The sequence below is a fragment of the Pleurodeles waltl genome, chromosome 1_1 (genome assembly GCF_031143425.1).
Source record: "Pleurodeles waltl isolate 20211129_DDA chromosome 1_1, aPleWal1.hap1.20221129, whole genome shotgun sequence".
In the NCBI taxonomy this organism is placed as follows: domain Eukaryota; kingdom Metazoa; phylum Chordata; class Amphibia; order Caudata; family Salamandridae; genus Pleurodeles; species Pleurodeles waltl.
The window spans coordinates 965945041-965967436 of NC_090436.1; the positions used below are offsets into that span (position 1 = coordinate 965945041).

At 45.5% G+C, this 22396-nt stretch overlaps 1 protein-coding gene across 3 annotated transcripts in view; it reads left to right on the forward strand.

Moving 5' to 3' along the window:
• The window catches only part of EMCN (endomucin), a 678554-nt gene that overhangs the window by 253036 nt on the left and 403122 nt on the right, over window positions 1-22396 (forward strand). For all 3 annotated transcript variants that reach the window (XM_069230226.1, XM_069230227.1, XM_069230228.1), the window contains one exon: window positions 14955-15029. In XM_069230226.1, the coding sequence (XP_069086327.1) occupies window positions 14955-15029 (75 nt within the window). The remainder of the gene's footprint in view (window positions 1-14954; window positions 15030-22396) is intronic.

Sequence of the window (22396 nt, forward strand, 5' to 3'; positions counted from 1 at the left end):
GCAATTTTGTGTCTGTTGCAAGAACAGACCCAGTTGGTGCTAATGATGCAGATGCATTTGGCAAAACACCCACCAAACAGACCTTTTTTGGACAAGAAAACCACAAATCCTGATCTTTCAGACCACTAACTAATAAAAAATGAACCAAAAACAAACTTCTTTATTATCTGGTATGACTGCACCACCATCATGATCTATAATTTGCCATATAGTAAAAATTAGGGTTTGACTGGGCCGGAAGATAATTTTCAGTAGACATGTTCTAAGGAAATTCTTTCTTCGAAATATTGCTGTCCCTTTGCTATGAGGATCACAGTGGTGAGGAAAGCAGGCTGATTTTGCAATTGTGTTTCATGTCAAAGGAAGGTGAGCTGGCAAATTTATAGGGAAAGCCGAGCCAAAGATCTGGCTTGGCCTTAAGCGCCTGAGCACGTCCGGAGCCATCAAAATATTCAGAATGTTGTTCATACCACAGACATGATGTTTACCTTAGATAAAGACTTCAAACATTTTTAAAAAAAAGAGTATTTCTTTGTTAGATGCAAGTGCTTCAGTTTATTACATTACATGATATCACTGCATTGAGTACCATTTATAAGAAGTGATAGTTTCTAAATATGAACCAGAAAGCATCCATGAGTACCCGTCTACTCTGATTAGATGATGCCATCAGAAGAGGCAATTTGGGTGTAACGTGTCCAATATATGTGGTTTAAGCTGTTAAAATAGATGAGCATCATGAAAGACCATATTTAAACCATGTGTAAGAGGAGATTTTGTACAACGCCCACCCTAAACTAGTGTATTTCAAGGTGCTATGAAATGTGATGATGAAGTTAAAGGAGGTACAGTGAAATAAAACAATAGCTAATGATCACAACAGTTGATCAAGCTTGGAAAGTGGGATTGATTACAGGTTTCCTGGTTTCCTAGTGTGCGTTCAGGCCACTAGATAAGGATCGCTTTTCCATTTTATTTCAAAGCTATGTCTCAGTACATTCTTAAATCAATGTATGCATTACATGATAAGTCAAGTTGACACTAGAAGGCTTTTTGAATAAGAAGGCAGAGCATCCTATTTTAATGATGATATCTTCAGTTTCCACTGACTTAATAAAGAGACCAGCTTTAGGGCAGGCTTAATACCTCAAAAATGCAATTAAACCAATTAACAAAACAAAAGGTCTTTAAAATCTAACACCATTACATGTCACAAGTGAAGTGCTGCGCTTAGCTGCAGATCTGCAGAGAGACCTTCATGGCAGAGCTCAAACAGTGAAAGTTTTTTTTTTGCATTTTGACATACCTGCTGGGGACGGGGAGCAAGTACAGATGGGGTGTGAGGTTCTTCACAATCTCCCCATCTACGTAAAATTCTCCAATGCTGCACCAATGGGCAGCACAGAGGCAAGTGTCATGAGAAATCCACAGCTTGACTCAACTCTCTCTAAGCTCGAGGGTCAAGTGAGCCACAGGCTGAGCCAGAGGTAGGCATCGGGCTTGACCTAGGCTGGAGTCTTCCATGGCTCTCACTCTTCTAATGCACATTGGAGAAAGTTCTGTATGAGTATGGTACTGCTGCCTCAAGTTATCACCAGCATTGTCCCTACACCCATTGTGGAATGTGTCATACAACACTAGAAATCTTCTTTAGTCTAAATATATTACATATTGTCAGACTTCATATCAACAAAGAACTATGCTTCATGATTAGTTTTCACCAACGCCTACCTAACCCGTGTTCTCAATGAAACATTCAGTGCAACAGTGTAAACAGCATTTTTAATGTTTTAGCTAAGTCTGTAGGCAGATCTATTGTTTCCAATATATAGCAAACACTTAGAGTGTGCCTTTGGTCAGCCCTTTGCTCATAATTAGATGGCTTTGTTGTATGTCTCTTGAATGAAAGGCTTCCCTCCCTATGCTTATGTTTATTCCTCCCAGGATCTTTTCGGTATCACGGTGTATTGATGGGATGAATTGTATCCTTCTCCTGCTGCCTTGCGGGACACTTTTTTAGGGTCCCGCTACAGACAGCTTTTTTAAACTATCAGAGAGCCTTTACCACTGATGAGGTAGTCGGGAAAGCCAGCTGTTCCCCATCATCCTGGGCACAAAATAAGACAGAGGTTTGGTTACTACTCCAACATGAGTGTCAGAAATGCCCTCTTGTGAAACATTTAGCAAAATATCTATTAGCGTTTCTTTGTTAGGTGTTGTTCTATTAAGGAAGACGAGGGAATATTACTTAGATCGCCCAACATCAAAGTGAATTTGGAAGAACAGACAAGGCTGTCTAATGATGATGAGAGGCAGGGCGCAGAAAGAGAAGATAGTTGGTTAATGTTTGGACCCTAAACCAAGTGTAATTCAGAAGGTGTACAACTCAGAATACAATCATCCATTCTGAAAAAATGAGCATGTTTTATTAATGTTGAAGCGACATAAAGCAATTAGAAAAATATGGCATCATAGTTAATGCCGGATGAAGTAATACATTGTCAAGCGAGTTTTCTGATTCCTAAAATCGAGATGATGTTATAGTAAGGCTCAGAATGGGGCGTGTGCAGCACCGGATTGAACCACCCAAATGCATACCTTGCAAAAATGTTCAAACCAGCCCAAATTGCAGAGGTCCTTGACTAGAGTGAGGTCCTGGTTGCATGCTTACATTATGGAACTCCTCTTTGTTCTGAAAGAAGCCCCCTAGCACAAATACTTTTCCTTTTTTACAAAAAAGAATGTCATGGCACATTGAAGTCTTGAATATAGTTGACAGGCAAATTTTCCATTGACTCGACACTTTCTTTTATTATGCAAAGCGGGACATGGCATAGACAAATAATTTAACTGTTCTATTAAAGGCTAAGCATATTCTACAATTTGCTTCTTTTGTGTATAATGAACAAAGCATGCAGGACATGTTTGGTGGGTATTTCACCCTAATATTGACTGCAAAATATTGTGGTACCAGAATAATGTGTCAAAAACATCGAATATTTTGTTCCTCAACATTTTTGACACAATATTCTGGTACCATGCTATTTTGAAGTCAAAATTGCGACACACAACAATTTGGTAGTCAGTGAGTGGCACACAGAGAACTTTAGGTGTAACAGGACTGGGTTTGCATGCCTGGTGAAGATACAAATACAGAAACACTAGAGAAATGATTGAAGGTCAGACGTTGCTCCTATTACAACCTGCTCTTCAATTTATCATTCTGGTAAACCTGGTATGATTTCGTGTGCAGGTGACCCATGTCAAGGGTGTCCTGACAAGTGCTGTATCTGATACTAGCATACTGCTCACTACAGAGTTCTAGACTCTGGTGGGTGATAGAGGTACACCTATAGTAGTACTTTGTTTAGCAAGAATGGCCAGGTCCTAATTAGGCTGGATTGTTCTAATGGAGCGGGCTGAAACTGATTTGCATATGGCTGGATCCAAACTGAGGTGGCATGGTGAGCAAAAGATTGATGGGTTGGAAAGCCACCCAAGCGACTACCTGTGGTTAGACCTATTTCAAGCTTTCTACCCATCACCTTTTACGTGATTTATGTACCACTCTAAGTGGCAAGGAAATGCCCAGGCATGGGTCCTTTGCTCAGTGTACCAGTGGAATCAATAAGCCCTTATTAGGGTGAAATTGGTCCTGGGTATCTTGTGTTCTATTTCAGGGAGGACATCGCCAGTCAGTTCGGGCTTGACTGTTTCCTTTGGAGCAGGGCTGAGACTAATTTGTATATGGCTGTGTCCAAACTGAGATGACATGTTGGACAAATGAGCAATGGGTTAGGGCCATACTCGGAGTGATTGCCAGTGACTAGACACATTTCAAGCATTCCTCCCATCACCTTTTGTGTGATTATCTGCGCGTGAACACCAAAGTAACTCCTGCATACATACAGCTTTGTTAACTGGGCCCTCTGAATTAAGCTTGAAGCAGTAGTTGCACAGAAAGCTTTGGTGCTGAAAATATGCCAGTGTTTTTTTTAGCATAGGCAAGTTTCTGTATTATTGAACTGTAGTAAGAAAAGGAGTCTCAAACCCAAGCTGCAAACAACGATTGGGGCACAGCATCAATCCGTTCCGTGGTGTTTAACATTAATCTCCAGACAATAAGAAGGGCCTGGCCAGGCCTTTTTAAAATTATTAGTGCCCCATTTTTCCTATGTTTTTGTTCACTGCAGTGCTCTGAAATTGTTTTTTGTGCTTCCTTAATTAGGTCGTGTTCTTCAAGGAATTGACTGTGTTATGACATTTCACCGAAATTAAATTGGATTTCTGTAGAGCTAAATGGCACTTTTGTTTGGTGAAAACACTGAAGACAACCTCAAGCCTCGATTATTTGGTCACATCAGTTTGTTTAAGGCAAATCCTTAAACCTCCTTGTAGCAAGCACTAAAATGTGCATGTAATGACCCTTTTTAAAGGGCACACATTTTAATAAAAGATAATTATTACACAATCCCTGTAGATTTCAAAAGGTGCGAACATAATCACCTTCCCAGCAAGCATTGGCAATGAGGGCCTTTCTATTTACTACAACATGCAAAGTTGGTGGCTTAAACTCCAAAATCTACACATCATTCCCATAAAACTCAGGCCCAGATTTACAAGAATCTGGGCCCGTATTTATACTTTTTTTGCGCCGCATTTGCGTCGTTTTTTGACGCAAAAACGGCGCAAACTTGCAAAATACCATTGTATTTTGTAGGTTTGCGCCGTTTTGCGTCAAAAAGCGGCGCAAATGCGGCGCTAAAAAAAGTATAAATACGGGCCCTGATGCGTCGGTACTGATGCGTCAGATTTCTTGCGCCCCTCCCGCCATGGCATGCGGGGGGCATGGGTGCTCCGTATTTACAAAACGGTGCACAGTTATGCACGTAGGCAAATAGCATCTACATTTTTACACTGTTGTGGCGCTATGCTGCACTAGGGTCAAAAATGTTGACGCTAGTGCAGCAAAGTGCAAAGAGGCCCATTTCAGTGAGTGCATCCTTTTCACGCCTGCTTTGAGCAGGCGTTTAAAATGAGGCAAAAAACAGTGCAATGAAATCTTGTAGATTTCATTGTGCCATTTTTATGGGCCTCCTAACGCCGGAGTGCCCTCCTTGCATACATTATGCCTGGAGCAGGCATAATGTGGCGCAAGGGATCGCAAAGTGGTGCAATGCGTGCATTGCAGTACTTTGTAAGGATGGAGTGGTCATTTTTGTCTCGTTGAGCCCCATTAGCGTAAAAAAATACGCTAATGTGGCGCAAGGAGGCCTTGTAAATCTGGCCCTCAGAATGGGTGCTACATTTATATAGGTGCCAATAAATTCTGCACCCCATAGAGTCATATTTTGTGAATACAATAAATTGCACCTGCTTTTCCAACACAATCTGAATTATGGCGACAATGCTGTTTCCTTTGTGGGTGGCAGTACTGAGAGTGCATCCCTGCGCTTCCATCATCGTTGTGTTTTTTTTAATTCATCTGCATACTTGTGGCTTGCAAGGTTCAGCTTCCCTTTACAGTTTGGTTCTTCCTTGTGTTCCTGTACACCCACAATGCATTCAAACTTAAATCATAGTATCCATGTCGTTTTATCTATATATATACAATTGTTATCCTGTCACTTGTTACCAAATACATGTGTTTTTGGATGTGCATGTTTTTACAAGTCAATGAATTCTGCTAGAGTGCTCACACATTTATACATGTATTTACATATTTACTTTACTAAGTTTACAGGAGCGTGTGTGTGTGTGTATATATGCATGTGGGTGCACATTGCAAGGTAAGTGAGAAAAGGATCACAGTTTTTGTCTACAATACCTTAACTGTTTGTGCAAGTATTCAAGTGTGTATTGCTTCATATATACTCTACAATTCCACAGTAATGTAAGGCTATGCTTGTTTGTGTTATTTTACCAAGTGTCATTATACAATTGGTACTATAAACAAATATGCACAGCATGCTACTTTACATACGTTTACATGTATGCCCTTGAAACTACAAATTACCCTAAGAAGAATGAGGGCTATAGGACAGTGAGTTGTTCCTTTCATTCTAGAAGAAAGCATTGAGTGGCTATCTTGTACTGGCATAACATATGTTGGGACAGAAAATTCATCCACATAGTAATTAATGTTCAGCCATGCCCTGAGTGCCCCAACTGTTCTTCTGTCTGCATCCATAAGGCTGATTTTAGTTGTAACGAGTAAGCACGGATAATGAGTACGTGCCATCACATAGGCCTATCTCAGGGATCTTATTGGACAAGGACGCGTGCCCAGAGTGCTACCCTCGTAGTAATGAAAGGCTGCTGGCTTTACTGGGATTTAAACAGCACAAGTGCGGTGGTAGCAGCATACCATGGAGTGATCAGAAGGAGTGAACAGGTCTTTTTTACCTGTGTCAGTGCAGTGAGGCCTACAAACTAACTCATTTAAATTTCTGCTGCTGTGTGCTTAACTCACCCTTGGATTGCTGTTGCATCGGTTTGCTGTGTAGTGTTGCAGAGGACTCTGGAAGCTGTTTGTGAATGTTGTATTTCCTTTTGTGTTAGTAGTGGTAAAATTAAACACTTTTGTTCATAAAGCAAGTATTTGGCTAGACAATCATGTTTTGAGCCTCCTGCACATATTTGGAGTTGTGAGTCTGTGTGAATTCTTTGTTTCCACCTCCCCCTGAGAAGGCTTGGACTGCGTGGGAGCGTGGATACTGTTTTAGCATTCTCCACTTCCAATTTGCGCCAGTAGTACTATAAATCCAGTTTGTTTATATGCAAAGGTGAAATGCAAAGGCAATGTAAAATACAGGCCTGTGAATAGACCTTAGCACCATGTCCATAGATCAGATGAAGGATTTATGTAGGGACAGAGGGTGGAGGATTCCCAGGAGTAGGGACAAAGAGGTCCTTGATAATTTCATTAGGGACCAGTTGGAGACTCTGGGTGAAAGGGATATGGATACAGTTAACTCTGCAGAGGGAACCATGATAGGAACCTGAAAGAGTGCTATGGTTTGAGGCTCTAGGATCCCCTTAGGACAGATCTATCCCAGACACATTCAGAGTGTGTTCCCTTTGAGCTTCTGTATGAACACCTAGTGTGGGGTCCACACACCTTAGTCAGAGATGGGTGGAAGGAACTTCAAAATCACCACAAAGGGATGTGGCAGACTATGTTATTGGCCTCAGAAAATTGATGGCATAATACATACGTCAGGCAATGGAATACCTACAGACCAGCCAAGCACTGATTAAGAAATGGTATGTCCAAAAAGCTACACTGACTTGGTCTCAGGAAGTTGAGGAGGTGTTTGTGCTAAAGCCTATTTGTCCCAGGGCTTTGGAGGACAAATGGTGTGGTCTAAACAAGGTACTTCAGAAGATTTCTGAAGTTAACTACTTGGTGGACACATGGGAACCCAAGAGGGTGTTCTGTGTGAACAGGGTGAAATGTTACCGCTAGAGAGATTACACAGTGAATGCCATGGCTATTGCACAGGAACTTTAGGAAGACTGTGAGCCTCTTCCCTACTTGCTAAATAGTGACATAATCCCAAGTTGTTGAGATGTTGTACTTCCTTGCAAGAGTTATACTTTGTGGTGGAGCACAGAGCTGGATTGAGCCACTGGAATGCTGATGGATTTTCCTGCCAGTTTTACCAATCTGATCACCTAAACTCTCCAGTTTAGTAGTCGGTTCAGGGTGTTTTGATCTGATAGGGGCATCTATTTGTATGGAAAAGTTCTTTTCATGGTAATGGACGTGCATCCCTGCCCTGAGAGCCCCAACTGTCCTGATGTTTGGTTCACCAATGCTGCTTTTTACTGTCATAAGTGACAGATATTTTGCATGTGCACCTTGACATATGCCTGTCTCATGGATTGTAGTCTTGTTGGACCATAAAGGGTGCCCTAAGTGCTACCCTCATAGTGGTGAAAAGCTACAGCCTTTATGAGGAGTTAAGCAGCATGAACCCTGTGGTGCCCCTATACCGTGCAGTGGTTAGTAGGAGTTAACACATCCTTTTTATTTGCTTCACTGAAGTGAGGCCTACAGAGTCACTCATTTAAAGTTCTGCTTTTTTGCAGTTAATTCACTCTTGGCCTACATTGGTTTGGTGTATAGTGCTGGACAGTGCATGTGTGGTGTACATGTGCTGGATGTATGTATGCCTGTGGTACAGTACAGGGCTGATGCAGTACTGGGCAGTGCATGTATGTTAGATGCATGTTCTTGGTGTAGTGTATGTGTGCATGTGAGTGGTACATGAAGGATGTAGTGCTCTGCAGTGCATGTATGTTACATTCATGCACTGGCTTTATGTGTGTCTGTGAGTACCACCATACATGAAGGTTGTAGTGTAGTGTGACTGGAGACAGAAAGGGGCAGACTCCCCCAGTACACTTCGAAGGGTGGTCTTTAATTCAGAGAGCGGTCACAAGGAAGGAGCCTGGGCTCATCCCAGAAGGAAATGGGTCTCAAAAGAGAATCGTAAAGAGTAAGGATGAGGCCCTGGGCTAACCGTTGGATGCACATATCACTGTGGATGACATCCAGGTGTGAACTCTGAGTTAAACCTATGGCCTGCGATGTGGGGCTATCAGTTTCGGAGTTTCTCCCACTGTGACAGACTACTTTGTGGAGGAAGAGAAGGGAGAGGAGCGGCAGTTCAAAAGGAAGCAGACCCCCGAACATAAACTTTAAAGATTCATACTCTAAATCACGTTTGGGGCAATTTTTATCATAGAAGTGCATTGCCCTTGCATCATGCAAGGTGATGCGAAGGCAATGCTATCCTTAAGTCATATTTACCAAGCCATGCAAGGCCAGTCTCTGCCTTGTGCTACTCTGTGCCAAGTGTTCCCATTTACCCACCCATGTAGTTTGGTGCATTCCCAGATATACCAAGTCTGGCAAACCCGAATGGGTCATAATTGTATGCCTTCTACATATAGGCGCAACAAGGCAAAATATCTTTATCTCTCCTTGTTGTTTCCTCTTTCAAAGTGTACTGCATCATGTATCACACTTAGAAAGAGGAAAAAGCCTCTAACTATTGTTTATGTGCAGCAAAATGTCCCTTCCTGCACAAAACCAATCTTTCCTGCAACCCAGGCACCCTTGCATCATGGCGCAAGGGTGTCTGCTTTGGCCATAGGCAACCACAAGAGCGCCAGCACAAGAGGAGAGCAGGAATGCACCATGTCTTGACTGATATGACACATTCCTCTCCTCTCCATTTGACGCAGTGCAGCAAGTTGTTTTGCTGCTTTGTACTGCATCACATTTTAATAAATCTGGCCCCTGTGTCTGCAAATGGACTATAAAAGGGGAGCTTATGGGCCCAAATATTGTCTACTTTGAATCAGCCATTTGGGCTGTGAGAAGAGGAGGCTCTCTGCAGCACTTCTGCTTGTGACCAGGCCTGCTAGTCTACCAGCTGGGTGAGAGGATGTCACCTATGGAATCCAAGACCACCTGTCCTGGAGCCTAGTGCACCAGCACCTGTCTGCTTGCTAAGACCAGTGGGACCTGTGAGAAGAGGAGAGCATTGGAGGGAGTGAGGTCCATTTAGGAATCCTATTGAGAGGATTCTCTTTGTGAGGTGTGAAGAGATGGTCACTACACCGATCGCGGCATTACCTGTGTGCATGGAAAGTTAGTGTCCCTTATATGCCAGAGCCGGTCCGCCAAGGTGTGAGCCGTGATTATTTCTGTGCTTCTGTGCCGCACTGGTTATCGCCCATGTATGGTGAGGAACCAGTGATTCTGCATGCCAGAAGGGGCTCCCCATGAAGAGTTTGCTGCAGGGAATGGGCTGTCGCCCATCCACAGTGGAAAGCACACAAGCCTGCATGCCAGAAGGGGCCGCTTTGAAGAGATTGCCTGCTGAGAGAGCTGTAATCTTGGGCAGTCGTGAGCCGTTGACCCTGTATGCTATGAGGGGCTGCAGAGAGGAAATCTGCTGTGCTGATCTGGACGGTGCTTGTGTGCAATGGAGAAACGATTACCTTGAATGCCAAAAGAAGCCACCAGGACAAAGCAAGAAGTGTGACCTGGTCAAGATGGTCCACGAGGAGAGGAGCCACCTTGGGGACATCTAAGGACCTGCACTGTGACTGTCGACCAGTGTTGGGATCTTCGCACTACTTCACCCCTACTCGCCATGAGAAGGACCAATGAACTTACCTAGCTTGGAGAAGCTATGAAGAACCTGAGGTCGGTGTGGCCACTCGACCACGCGCAGTCTGCAACTCCTGTGCTCTCAGGGGTGTGCGCTCAGAGACACTGGCCACTCCAATCCTGCAAGTGCGGGTAACACTGATTTTTGGTTAGTTTGCCCCAGGGCGGCTTGTTTGCCAGATAGCATATTGACACTGAAACATTTTTGACTTCAAATACAGAGTCGAAGTGGCACTCATGAAGTGTAGTGAATAGGGAATAGGCACTATAGCTAGAGCAAGAAGGGAGTGGACTCAGAGACCCACCTATAGAAACACTAGAGCCCTGACTTCAGGTGACTGTGGAAGTTGTTTGTGATTGTCATATATCCCTTTAATTTGACAGCAGTAAAATAAAATACTTCTTTTTTTCATAAGAGCAAGTATTTGACTGGTCAATCATATATTGCTGCATGTATTTTGAGTTGTGAGACTATGTTTACTTCCTGTATCCACTACTCCCCCAAGAAGCCTTGTACTGCTCGACCCACACTGTTACGGAGTCAAGTGCAGAAGGGGTACTTTGTCCAGTTACTCAGGATCCATAATAGGTTGGGCTGGGGACATCAAGAGTAAAACCCCTCAGCCCCAATGGCAGGCCCCTTAACTCCTGCTTGGCATCCAACCCACCAACCTACCCACTTGTTTCTCTCTTCCTGTGCCATCTGTCAGTACAAGTCCATTCCATTCTCTGTAATGTGAGCAAGAGGCATTATGGCACGCCAAATGATCCCACATTAGTGACTCAGGTGTGCAACCATCCCTCCAACTTTTGGGATATTCCTTAGTTTTTCTTCCATCCTTTGGGGATCCTAATCCAATGAGAATCGCACCACATCAAGGGATGAGAACCAGCCATGCCAGAGGTGTCTTCGCATACCTTATTCTTCTCATGATATACCAGTTTAGATAGGCTTCAGTCATTCCTATCCACCTGGACAACCACTTCCTCACATTAACCACCAGATCCGTCCCATGTAAACTATCAAACAACATTTCCATTGTTAAAGTATACAAGTTTGGTTACCACCCTCTCTAGACCATATACAGCATCACACCCTGAGAGGGTCAATGGGGGCACATTGAGCCCAGATTCACCTCCCTAATATTGAAATACATAAATAATGAATATACATAACGATGTACCTCGTCTATAGGTGCTGATAAAAGGTGTTGGTTATTATTAGAGGGTAATTTGGTCATTATCCAGAATAGTTTTTCACTCGTTTTTACCCAATTTCTCCATATTTATTTTTGGAATTGTGGGAAAATGAAGCTACAACTGGTATATTTCCACATTTCATAACAAATAAAATTTCTGATATGAAAACATTTGCCCTGCAGCACGAACATATGTACATTTGTCTGCAGACGTTTAGGCGTCATCAAGAAACTTTATACCTTTTTTAAATCCCCATTCCAGCTTTAGGTCCGGCAGTAGTGAGAAACAGATTTGAGAGTCACCTAAAGAAGACTGTTTTCCAGTATAAAAAAAATAATACATAGAAAAACAATGTTAACCAATTTAATAAACCTTGTATTATCAATCTCAGAAGGATGAATGAACCGAACTGGATTCACACCTGTGACGTTTAATGAAAACATAGATCTCTACAATGAACGCATTGGTCACCAGACCTACTTTACCTGCATGCAGACTCCCTAGCAACCTAGTCACCTTATTCACAAACTCACTTTGCATGGATAGATCCCTGCTTACAGCTGTAATAAGGCATGTCTCTTGTAATGAAAAAACACTGTGGCAATTGCTGTAAGTCTTTTACAAGTGCGTGTACCTTAAGATGTATTTGTACAGTAATACAGCTATATGTACCTGAGAATGGTTATGCATACATTTGTATTTGTTTGTTTTGTGTTATTGTTAGGGGTAATCAAAATTTGCTTTGGTTTTGCCTAATTATGTGAAATTTTGAGAAAATGATGCAAAAAAGTGCGCAATTACTAGGGATGTCTGAAAAATTCCATTCTGTCAGTGGAATTCACGGAGTTTTGCCCACTTTGTGTTCCTCATGGAGCACAGAGTTCCAGCAAAGCTCCATCAACCACCGCATGGCAGAGTTTTTTCTCACGCATGACTTGCCAATGTTAAGCTGGCAGGCGCAAGTGAGAATTTGCATCCCCTAGCATGATTTTCGGGCTCTAGAAAGTCTCACAGTGAGATTTTTCAGTGCGGACGTTTGGTTTGAGAAAACTGCCACTCAAGGAGAAAATCTACTCGAGTGGCAAAAAGAAGCAGTACCCTCTGGCACACTGCATGGTTTACAGCACAGAACATGCACCAAGTACTAAAAATCAAGCAGGGTGACATGCCTGAATTCCGCCCATTCGTTGAACTCCACAGGATCTCGCAGACTTTTTATGTGACTCTGTGGAATTCCGTGAGGTGAAACTCAATCATTCAGCCCTGTATTTTAGCATGAAATGAATCCTTTGTTTTTTACACAAGAACTTATTTTGCACTACAAAATGGCACAAAAAACACAAGCTCTGCGATCAACCTCAGCTTGCTTTTGGTTGTTTGCATTGTTCCTGTGTTGCCGCACCTTAATTGTGGTGCAAATGGAGGCATCATTATACAAAATGTTGTAATGTTATAGGTTGGGGAATTTCTCATAGCAAATGTAAAACAAAATTAATCAAATTACACAAATTACGCTGCATGTTTTAAATTTCACCCAGGCCTATTTATCGTACCCATACAAGTGCTACAGTATATAAAAATGTGTTTGTGGAGAATCATATTCCTGTATACACAGCTAAATTGGTGTAACATATTCTTTTGGGCTTATTTTTAGTACCTCAATGCCACTTTTTATGGGCTTTGGGATTCTTTTTGATTGGCACCTTCTGTAAAACTGCTACCACTAAATGTTCGTTTTAGTGAGTATGTTGTTTAGACTTGTCTTAGTAGGGTTTTTTTAAAAAAAAACATCAGTTCTAGGGTGTGTTCTTCCTTATTTGTACTTTTTCCTGACATCCTTTGGGTACAATTACTGAGGACTGCAGCTAAGGAAGGATGTGAAATGCGGGCAGATGTTCAAATATGCTGCTCAATGTAAACAGCAGATTTGAACTGAATTAGCACGCTAAAAGCAAATGCAGCTTACTTTCTATTGGACAACTTTTTAGAAATGCTTGTATGAGCACATCCAGTATTTCTGTCTGGTATGTGATGTTGACATGTGACAAAAGAGCTTAGTTTGTTTTAAAAAAATGTTATAGGGGCCTAAAGTTCTTAGAAGCACGCTGCCAATCCTGCATATGCCATGGTTTTGAAATACCAAGATTGCTTAGAGGCTCATTACGACACTGGCGGTCCCAGCACAGGTCCACCAATGCTGAGGGGAGGAAGCCATCGTCATGGCAGTGGCATCCACCCCAGTCGTATTAAAATGTTCCCGCTGGGCTGACTGGCTGTAACATTGTATTACACCATTCCTGCTGGTCAGCCAGGTGGGAACACTGCCATGGTATTGGTATTGGCTCCCTTAAGGGATCCAATGCCTATACCATAGCACTACAGCATCCTTGGAATGCGCATTGTCTTCAAAGCAGACAGTGCGGATTCCGAGGCTGCTGGGCAGGGGGGGTCCTATACTGCCCATGCCATAGGAATCCCCTGTGACCCCTGGCACTGGCTTTCTGCCAGCCTTTCCATGGTGGTGTGACCACCATGGAAAGGCTGGCAGAAAGCTGAGTTGTATGCAGCACGGCAGTGCTGAGTTCAGCGCCGCCATGGCTGAGCACAACTCAGACTGCCATCAACCCGTCGGGAACCACAAGGGTTGTAATGTGATGGTTGGACAGCATGGAGTGCGGTGGTCCGACTGTCATTGCCTCAGACCGCCAGACTCGTAAAGAGGCCCTTAGTCTTGATTCCACCTCATTCATCTTTCTTCCGCCACCATATGTTTCTTTTCTAATTTTCTCATTCTATCTTTCGTCCTGCTTTCTTTCCCTGTCACAATTTTACTAGCTTTTGCTTTCTCCTTCGTCATGTCTTTCTCTCAGAGTCATAGTTTGATGATAAAAAATAAGCACCTGGCCCCAAATCTGAGTACTACTGCCCACCACCTGCAACCACTGGCATAAATTAAGAGCTATTTGTGTGGCAGCTAGCACACTTCTAGCATGTCAGATCCAGGTGATGGTTTTGTAGAATTAACCCCGCTGCGGTCCGTAGAAACAGGACAAGTGTATAAAACAATGGCTTGGCTTCTAAAAAAACTACCATGCTAATCATGAATTTCTTGGCCAGCGTTTTAGGCTCAGGGTCTGATTTAGATTTGGGTGAACTGAAAATCCTACTTTGAAATATGAGGACTTTGTAAGCATTGTCTGCAATGGTCTGGCTTCCAATTTGTTTTTCAAATCTCTCAGGAAACCACCATATGTTGACCAACGAAAAGTTAATTTAGAAAAAATGTACATACAGTGACAGAATGAATGCTTTGTAATAGTTGAGGACACAATACCAGCACTGAAGCTTGGAGCAGTTATGCTTGTTGAAATACATGAAAGCCGATAATTCTAGACAAGAGTGGCGAATCTTAACAAACAACCCTCTCCATTGCCTGTAATGGAACAGGCGCTGATAAAGAAAACCTTGGTTACAATCCCATCTGTTACATGCTGATTAAGTGTAAGATCAATAGTTTTCGTGCACATTGATTAACAGTAAGTTTATTTTATCACCATGTCCGCAGGGTCAACAGAATTAATACCAGTTTCTGAAAATACTCCTCTCTCTGTCCGTGAGCTTGCCACTCAGACTAGCCAAGGTACTGTACCTCCATGAAACTGTAAATATTTCTAAGTAAGGTGCAATAAGTAATGCCGTAACATGCTTTATGACCTCCCTCGCATATTTCCTGTAACACATCATGCTACTAGGGACCGTATCACGATGGGGTGCGTTGCGTCAGCCCAGAGGCGAGTGCTTGTTTTTATGCACTCGCGGAGTGGAAAGGGAATTTGTTTACTTTAACCGAGTTAGTGCTTTATTTTAGACAGTACAGCTCAGAAACTACAAGAGGCAAATCTTGCTAGCTGTACTGTCTGAAAATAAAGCCTTATTGAGAAATGTCAAGTTGAATTCACTATATTCACGCTGCAGGTGCATAAAAACAGGCGCTCGACTATTCGCTGAGGCATCTTGACTCATCATGATACGTCCCCAGATGGGAAGAATTCAGAAATCTTCCTCACCGTTTGTGTTTTAATAATTGTGCAGGTGAAGGATTCAGTTTGTTTTTCAAATTAATTATATAGCAGTTCAAAGAATGAAACAACACCAGCAAAAGTGTGAAATTGTTCAAGTTGGATCGAGAATTTAAAGCTTAATAAGGAACATATTTGTGCATGATGACAATAAAAATCAAAGTGCAGTGAGCTCTGATTCTCCGGCCAAAGCTGTTCCCACAGACAGGGCTGGACTGCAAACGAACCAAAGGCAGCCCTGGGCAAAATGTTCAAACCAGCCATGTTCCCTTCCTCCTCACTCTCTCATCTCTCCCTCTCTCGGGTGTTCTAAATCCCGCCCACCAACTTCTGTAATTTCTTCTGGAAACTAGAGAAAGTTACACAGGCACCAGCAGTGGCACCCCAAAGGCTTCAGCCCACCAGGGAAATATCTGGTGGGGAAAAAACAGCAGACTGGGTCTGTCCTCGGATCCTCGGATACTCGATGACGACTCCATTTGTTGTACAGAGTACTCGTACACAGGGATGGCTCCCCTCTTAGGGCAGAGGAGCGTCGCCACCCCCTCCAGCAGCAGAAGCTGCAAAACCTTCACAACGTGGGGATAACAAACTATGTTTATTATCCACTCGTTGTGAAAGGGGTGGGGCATCTGGGATGAGGAACTGTGAGGGGGAGTGCTGAGCACTCGCCTTCACTGCGAATGTATGTTTGGCGGGCCGTCTCGGGCCGGCCAAACACACAAGCGATGTAGGTTCTCTCCAGCCCAGCAACAGAGTTGCTGGGCTTGAGAGAGCCTACACAGGCTCCCAGTCTGCCTGGGAGCGCCCTGGCTGGGCGCTCCCAGCCAATCCTGTTGCTGCTCTGAGTAGCGTCAGGATTGTCCGCAGGGCAAGCTGGGAGCCTGTGCCTGCGTGCAGCCAGCAGGGAAGAGGAGCGCGACGCGGGACGCCTTAGAAAAGGTGTCTTTTTAAAAAAAAAATTAATTTAATAAAATTTTGGGTCAAAACTTTCACTCCCTATCCCTGCGTGCCGCACCCAACCTGGTCCTGTAGAACGAAGCGAGCCACGACTGCTCATACGATAATGACACTGTCACACATGTGCAATAAACTGTAAAAGAGAGTTCACATTCTTATATAGGAACAACTTGGAGTTAGAAAACAAAGAAAAATCATTAAAAATAGCAACAAAAAAACCAAATAAACCTGCAGATTAAGGCCCTCATTATGACATTGGCGGTAAATCCCACTTACCGCAATGCTGACTGTCGCCAACTTACTGCTGCCGCTGCGGATATCCGTTCACCATCTTATGACACGCACACACCAATCCGTCACTATTCAGCCACATACACAATTCCGCTACACCAAAGGTCAGTGATAAACTGGCGGTATCAAAACCCACACCGTTACGCCGACAGAACAACGCCCATCACATTATAACCCACGAATCACCACGGCGGACATTCAAAGGCGGTAAACCATTGGCAGTACATACTGCCACACTCAAAATACACACACACAAACAAAACAACACCACATTGGACAATTCAAACAACACACACCTGACACCCATACACACACCACACACACCCACTCACACCACCATAAAACACACATCCACATTGCCCACAACCCTTTATCATTACAAACAATTGCCACCAGAGAGACAGCCACGGACACAACCAGAGCCACACACTACCTACACCTATACACCACGCACACCACATCACACACCCCAACACATTACCCTACACACCCTCACCTACACATCTCAAACAACCCCCATGGCACCACAAAGACACCCCCAATTCACAGAGGAGGAGCTAAGGGTCATGGTGGGGGAAATCAACAAGGTAGAGCCTCAGCTTTTTGGAGCACAGGCGCAGCAGATACCGATAGGTAGGAAGATCGAGCTATGGCGGAGAATCATGGACAGGGTCAATGCTGTGGGACAGCACCCAAGAACTAGAGATGACATCAGGAAGCGGTGGAATGACCTACGGGGGAAGGTACGTTCCATTGCAGCAAGACACCAATTTGCTGTACAGAGGACTGGCGGTGGACCCCCACCTCCTCCCCACAACACACAGCATATGAGGAGCAAGTCTTGGCAATCCTGCATCCTGAGGACCTGGCCAGAGTAGTAGGAGGACTGGACTCCGGTAAGTCAACTCTTTACTACTATCACCCACCTACCCGCAATGCTTCACATACCCCCACCGTCACCCTCACTCCCATCACACCACCACGTCCCCCACCCCCCACCATCACATCTCACTCATCCCAATGCCAAGCCCTGCATGCCATACTAATACATAGACACCACTCACAGCCCTGCATGGGCACCTATCACAAAAGCATGCACACTAAAGAGAATCAGCTATCCCACCACATACCAATTGACACAAGTGAAAACTGGCAGGGCAAATACAACCAAAGAGGGCTAGCCACAGATGCACAATATGTCAGACACGGAAACCATAACACATCATTTACATCCCCAAAGGTACCCCAGCAAATGTCAGCAGAGAGGAGGTGCCAGCAATATCCAGTCCCCCAACTGAAGAGGCCCACAGTGATGACAGCACCTCTGGTCTACTGGATCTGGATGACCAACCTGGCCCATCAGGGACCTCTGGACAGTTGGTTACACAGGCCCAGTCACACACCACCACAGAGCCTCCCCCATCAGGAAACACCACCACAGCACCCACCCAGCGTACCCATACCTCTGTCCCCAGGACACATCAATCAGCAGTGTGTCCACCTCTACAGGGACCCCAGGGCACACCTCATACCCAAGACAATCAGGGACCTGTGGTCAGTGGCAGTGGACACACGGTTCATTGGACAGAGGCACAGGGCAACAGGGAAACTTGAAAGACTGCTGTGCACCAGGCTTAGGACAGGCCCAGGGAACCGACTCTCCAGGAGGCACTTGCAGAGATCCTGGGAGCATATCAACATTCCCAGGACACGATGGGCCAGATCCTGGACAATGTGCAGGAGAACAGGCGGCTGCAGGAAGGATAGTACCAGGGGATCAGGGAGGACTTTCAGGCCATCAACACCACCCTGCTCTCCATAGCGGGGGTGCTGGCAGATGTGGCCAATATTTTGAGGGAGGCAGTCACACAACAGCAGGCCCCTACCACTACCCAGACATCTGAACTGCCTTCCACCTCCGCTGTCGCTAGTGGGCAGGAGGCCCCACCACAGGACCAACAGGTGACCACCACCCCTCCCCCTGCAGAAGAAGAACCATCCTGCAAACATTCCCTGCGATTCAGACAGAAGCCAGAGACACTTGCCAAGACCGCCACCAAGAAATGAGACTCTCCTGATTGTCACCTTTGTGTCCCACACAGTCACCCTGTCCACCTTAAACTGCCATTGCTCCCCTTAGACAATGCACCTGTGCTACAGACTGGAACAATACCCTGGACTTTCCTCCATCATCACCTCATCCCATTGCACTTGCTCCTCAATATTTTAGCAGTTCGGGAAACACCCTTGGAAAAAAGAGAAGTATGGAGTATGTCAAATATTTCGAGTATGTATTCATTAAACCAGGTTCAAACATTGCAATTCAACTGTACAGCAAATGAGCATATGTTAATGACCTGTAGCTGGCTGCAGTGATCACACCAGAAGCTATTGTGAGGCACCAACATCTGTAAAATGAATTGCCAAAGGGTACAGTAAGTGGGAATAGACGTGGGAAATAAGAGCATGCCAGTGCCACAGAAATTCAAAATAATTACAATTAAATGTGAAGTAACACTGTATTACCTGTGTGTCATTGGAAGTATTGTCTGATGACTGCTGTTCTGTTGTCCTCATCCTCATCCTCACTGTCCACAGGGAACACTGCTGCCACGTGGGCATCTCAAGCCTCCTCCTCCTACAGAAAAGGCACATGGCGTCTCTGGGCAAGGTTGTGCAACATGCAGCATGCCACTATTATCTGGCAGACCTTCTTGGGTGAGTAGCACTGGGATCCACCTGTTAGATGGAGGCACCTGAACCTGGCCTTCAGGAGGCCAAAGATCCTTTCTATAATCCTTCTCCTTTGTCTCATTGTAACGTTCTTCTGCCCTTGTCCCGGCATTCCTCACAGGGGTCAGCAGCCAAGATAGGTTGGGATAACCAGAGTCACGTGCAATACTGAGGGACAACAATTAGCCACACACAATCCCATATGGCCCACACCGTACACCAACATATATTGGGTGGGGACCAGGGCTCACCTATTAGCCACACCCTGTGCCTCTGTAGTTGGGCCATCACATTTGGGATGCTGCTATTCCTTAGGACAAAGGCATCATGCATCGACTCAGGATACTTAGCATTGACATTGGAGATGTACTGGTCCGCCAAGCACACCATCTGTACATTCATAGAGTGAAAACTCTTACAATTTCTGAACACCAGTTCATTTTGACGGGGGGCAAATGCAATATGTGTTCCATCAATCTCCCCAGTTATGTTGGGGATATGTCCCATTGCATAGAAGTCGGCCTTCACTGTGGCCAAATCTTCCACCTGGGAAAATACAATGTAGCTGCACATGTGTTTAATCAGGGCAGACAACACTCTTGTCAGCACTATTGAGAACATTGGCTGTGACATTCCTGCTGCCAAGCCCACTGTCAATTGGAAGGAACCAGTTGCCAGGAAATGGAGCACAGATAGAACTTGCTCAAGAGGGGGGATCCCAGTGGGGTGACAGATATCAGATATCAGGTCAGGTTCCAATTGGGCACACAGCTCTGTGATTATGGCCCTGTCAAGTCTATAGGTGAGGATGATGTGCCTGTCCTCCATTGTTGCCAAGTCCACCAGGGGTCTGTACACGGGGGATGTCTCCATCTCCTATTCATCCGCAGCTGTAGCAATCTATGGGGCAAAAGAGTGAGGAGCCGGTCACAAACCGAACACTGGGGCTACAATAGAACATTGCATGCCGTTAACTTGTAATGGGTCAGTGTGAACTGTCCAGTGTGTCCAAATTTAAACAGTGACGCAGCAATTACCTAGGGACTGCCCCACCCCGATATGACATCCACCTGTCCTGTGTGGAGGGACAGGTGGAAGTGAGGTAATTCCGCTGATGTTGTACGCCGTTGCGGGAGGCAGTCGGCAACTGCAGTGCAACTCGTCATTGGTTATAATTGGGCCCTATGGGTCACAGTGACCAATGGTGATCTATGCCAGCGGTGACGGTATGCACTAATGCGGATGTGACCACCATTTTATATCAGATTCCTCACTTTCTACCTGATCTTCTACAAGAGAGGACCTACACTGCATGTGCTGCTGTGACCTGTGTCTGGAACCTACCATGGCCTGTGTGACTGGGGAAAGGGCCCCTGCCTTCACTTCGGTGGAGTTGGAGAGACTGGTGGATGGGGTCCTACCCCAGTACGCACTGCTGTATGGACCTCCAGACCAACAGGTGAGTACACTGCTGGCACGATGCATGTGGCATGAATGCATGGAGTGGTATGTGAAGGCCTCGTGTAAGGGGGTGGGTGGATGTCCTTTGGGCGGCGTATTGGTTGTGTGCTGGGCCATGTGTGTGGAAATGGTGATGTGAAGTGGTATGGTGGGCCATAAGGGGACAGGCAGGACTGTCTGACTAATACTATTTTCCTTTGTGTATTTCCTCAGCAGGTCAGCGACCATCAAAAGAAGGGTATATGGTTTGCCATCGCCAAGGACGTACGGACCCTGGGGGTCTAGGGCAGGCAGAGCACCCACTGTTAGAAATGGTGGGAGGACCTGAGACGCTGGGCATGGAAGACTGTGGAGGCCCAGCTGGGGATGGCCTCCCAACAAGGAAGGGGTGCCCGTCAAACCCTGACCCACCTTATGGCCCGCATACTGGCGGTGGCCTATCCAGAGCTGGATGGGCGCTTGAGGGCATCACAGCAGGCACAAGGGGGTGAGTCCAGTGCCCATCATTACTACTAACGCCTGGATGGGTGGTATCCGGGTGATGGATGTGTGTCAGTAGGTGCCCCTAGGCCAGGCCTGACATTTCAGCGTCCGTCCCGTGGAGGCTGGGGTTCTGAAGGGATAATCCTGCTACCTAGCTCGTAGGCATCCACTACTGGTCAGGGCTGCAGCTGTGGCAGTGTGTGCCCCTCCCCATCCCTTGGTGGCTAGCAATATCACTGTTAGTACAATGCATAGTGTGTACGGCTGTTCCCTGTGTGTGAGGGTGCTGTGTACACCAACGGTGGTGTTGGTGCAGCCATTGACCAAGTGTATCCTTTGTCTCTACCCCCCCTTCTTGTTTTGTCACCCTGTCCTTATGTGTAGTAGCATAATCTGGTGGAGAAGCAGAGGCACTGGTGACGGAGGGAGCTGCATCCCACAGGACCCAAGAGGCAGAGTCCACCGACGCTGAAGGCACCTGTGGGACGTAGGGTGAGGGGAGCACCACGGCAGAGACTGGAGGGAACTGTTCTGACAGAGATACCTCCTCCGATGGAAGCTCCCTGGTGGTGGCGGACACTTCCGTGACCACCCCAGCTACAGGTACAGCCGCCACCCCCGTACCAGCACCGCCCTCCCGGCAGCTCCTCAGTGAGTTGCCAGTGCCTGCTCACCCAGAAGGGTGGGCATCTCCTTCGCCCCAGCCACCTCAGGCCCTGCCCCAGTAAGCCCTGGTGCCCTGATCCATCTCTGTAGGGCAGTCAACCATTATGGATGCAATCCAGGGGCTGGAAGCCCAGATGCAACAGACTAATGCATTCTTTAGGACATTCACACTTTCTTGGCGGCCCAATAGAGAACGATCCAGGCTCTGGCCTCCTCTCTGATGTCAGCCAATGTCCGTGTTTCCACCCCCCCTCCAACTTCCTCTTCCCAATCCCATTCTCCTCAATCCCAACCTATCCCAAGCACACAGGCAGACAAGCATGCACACAGGACA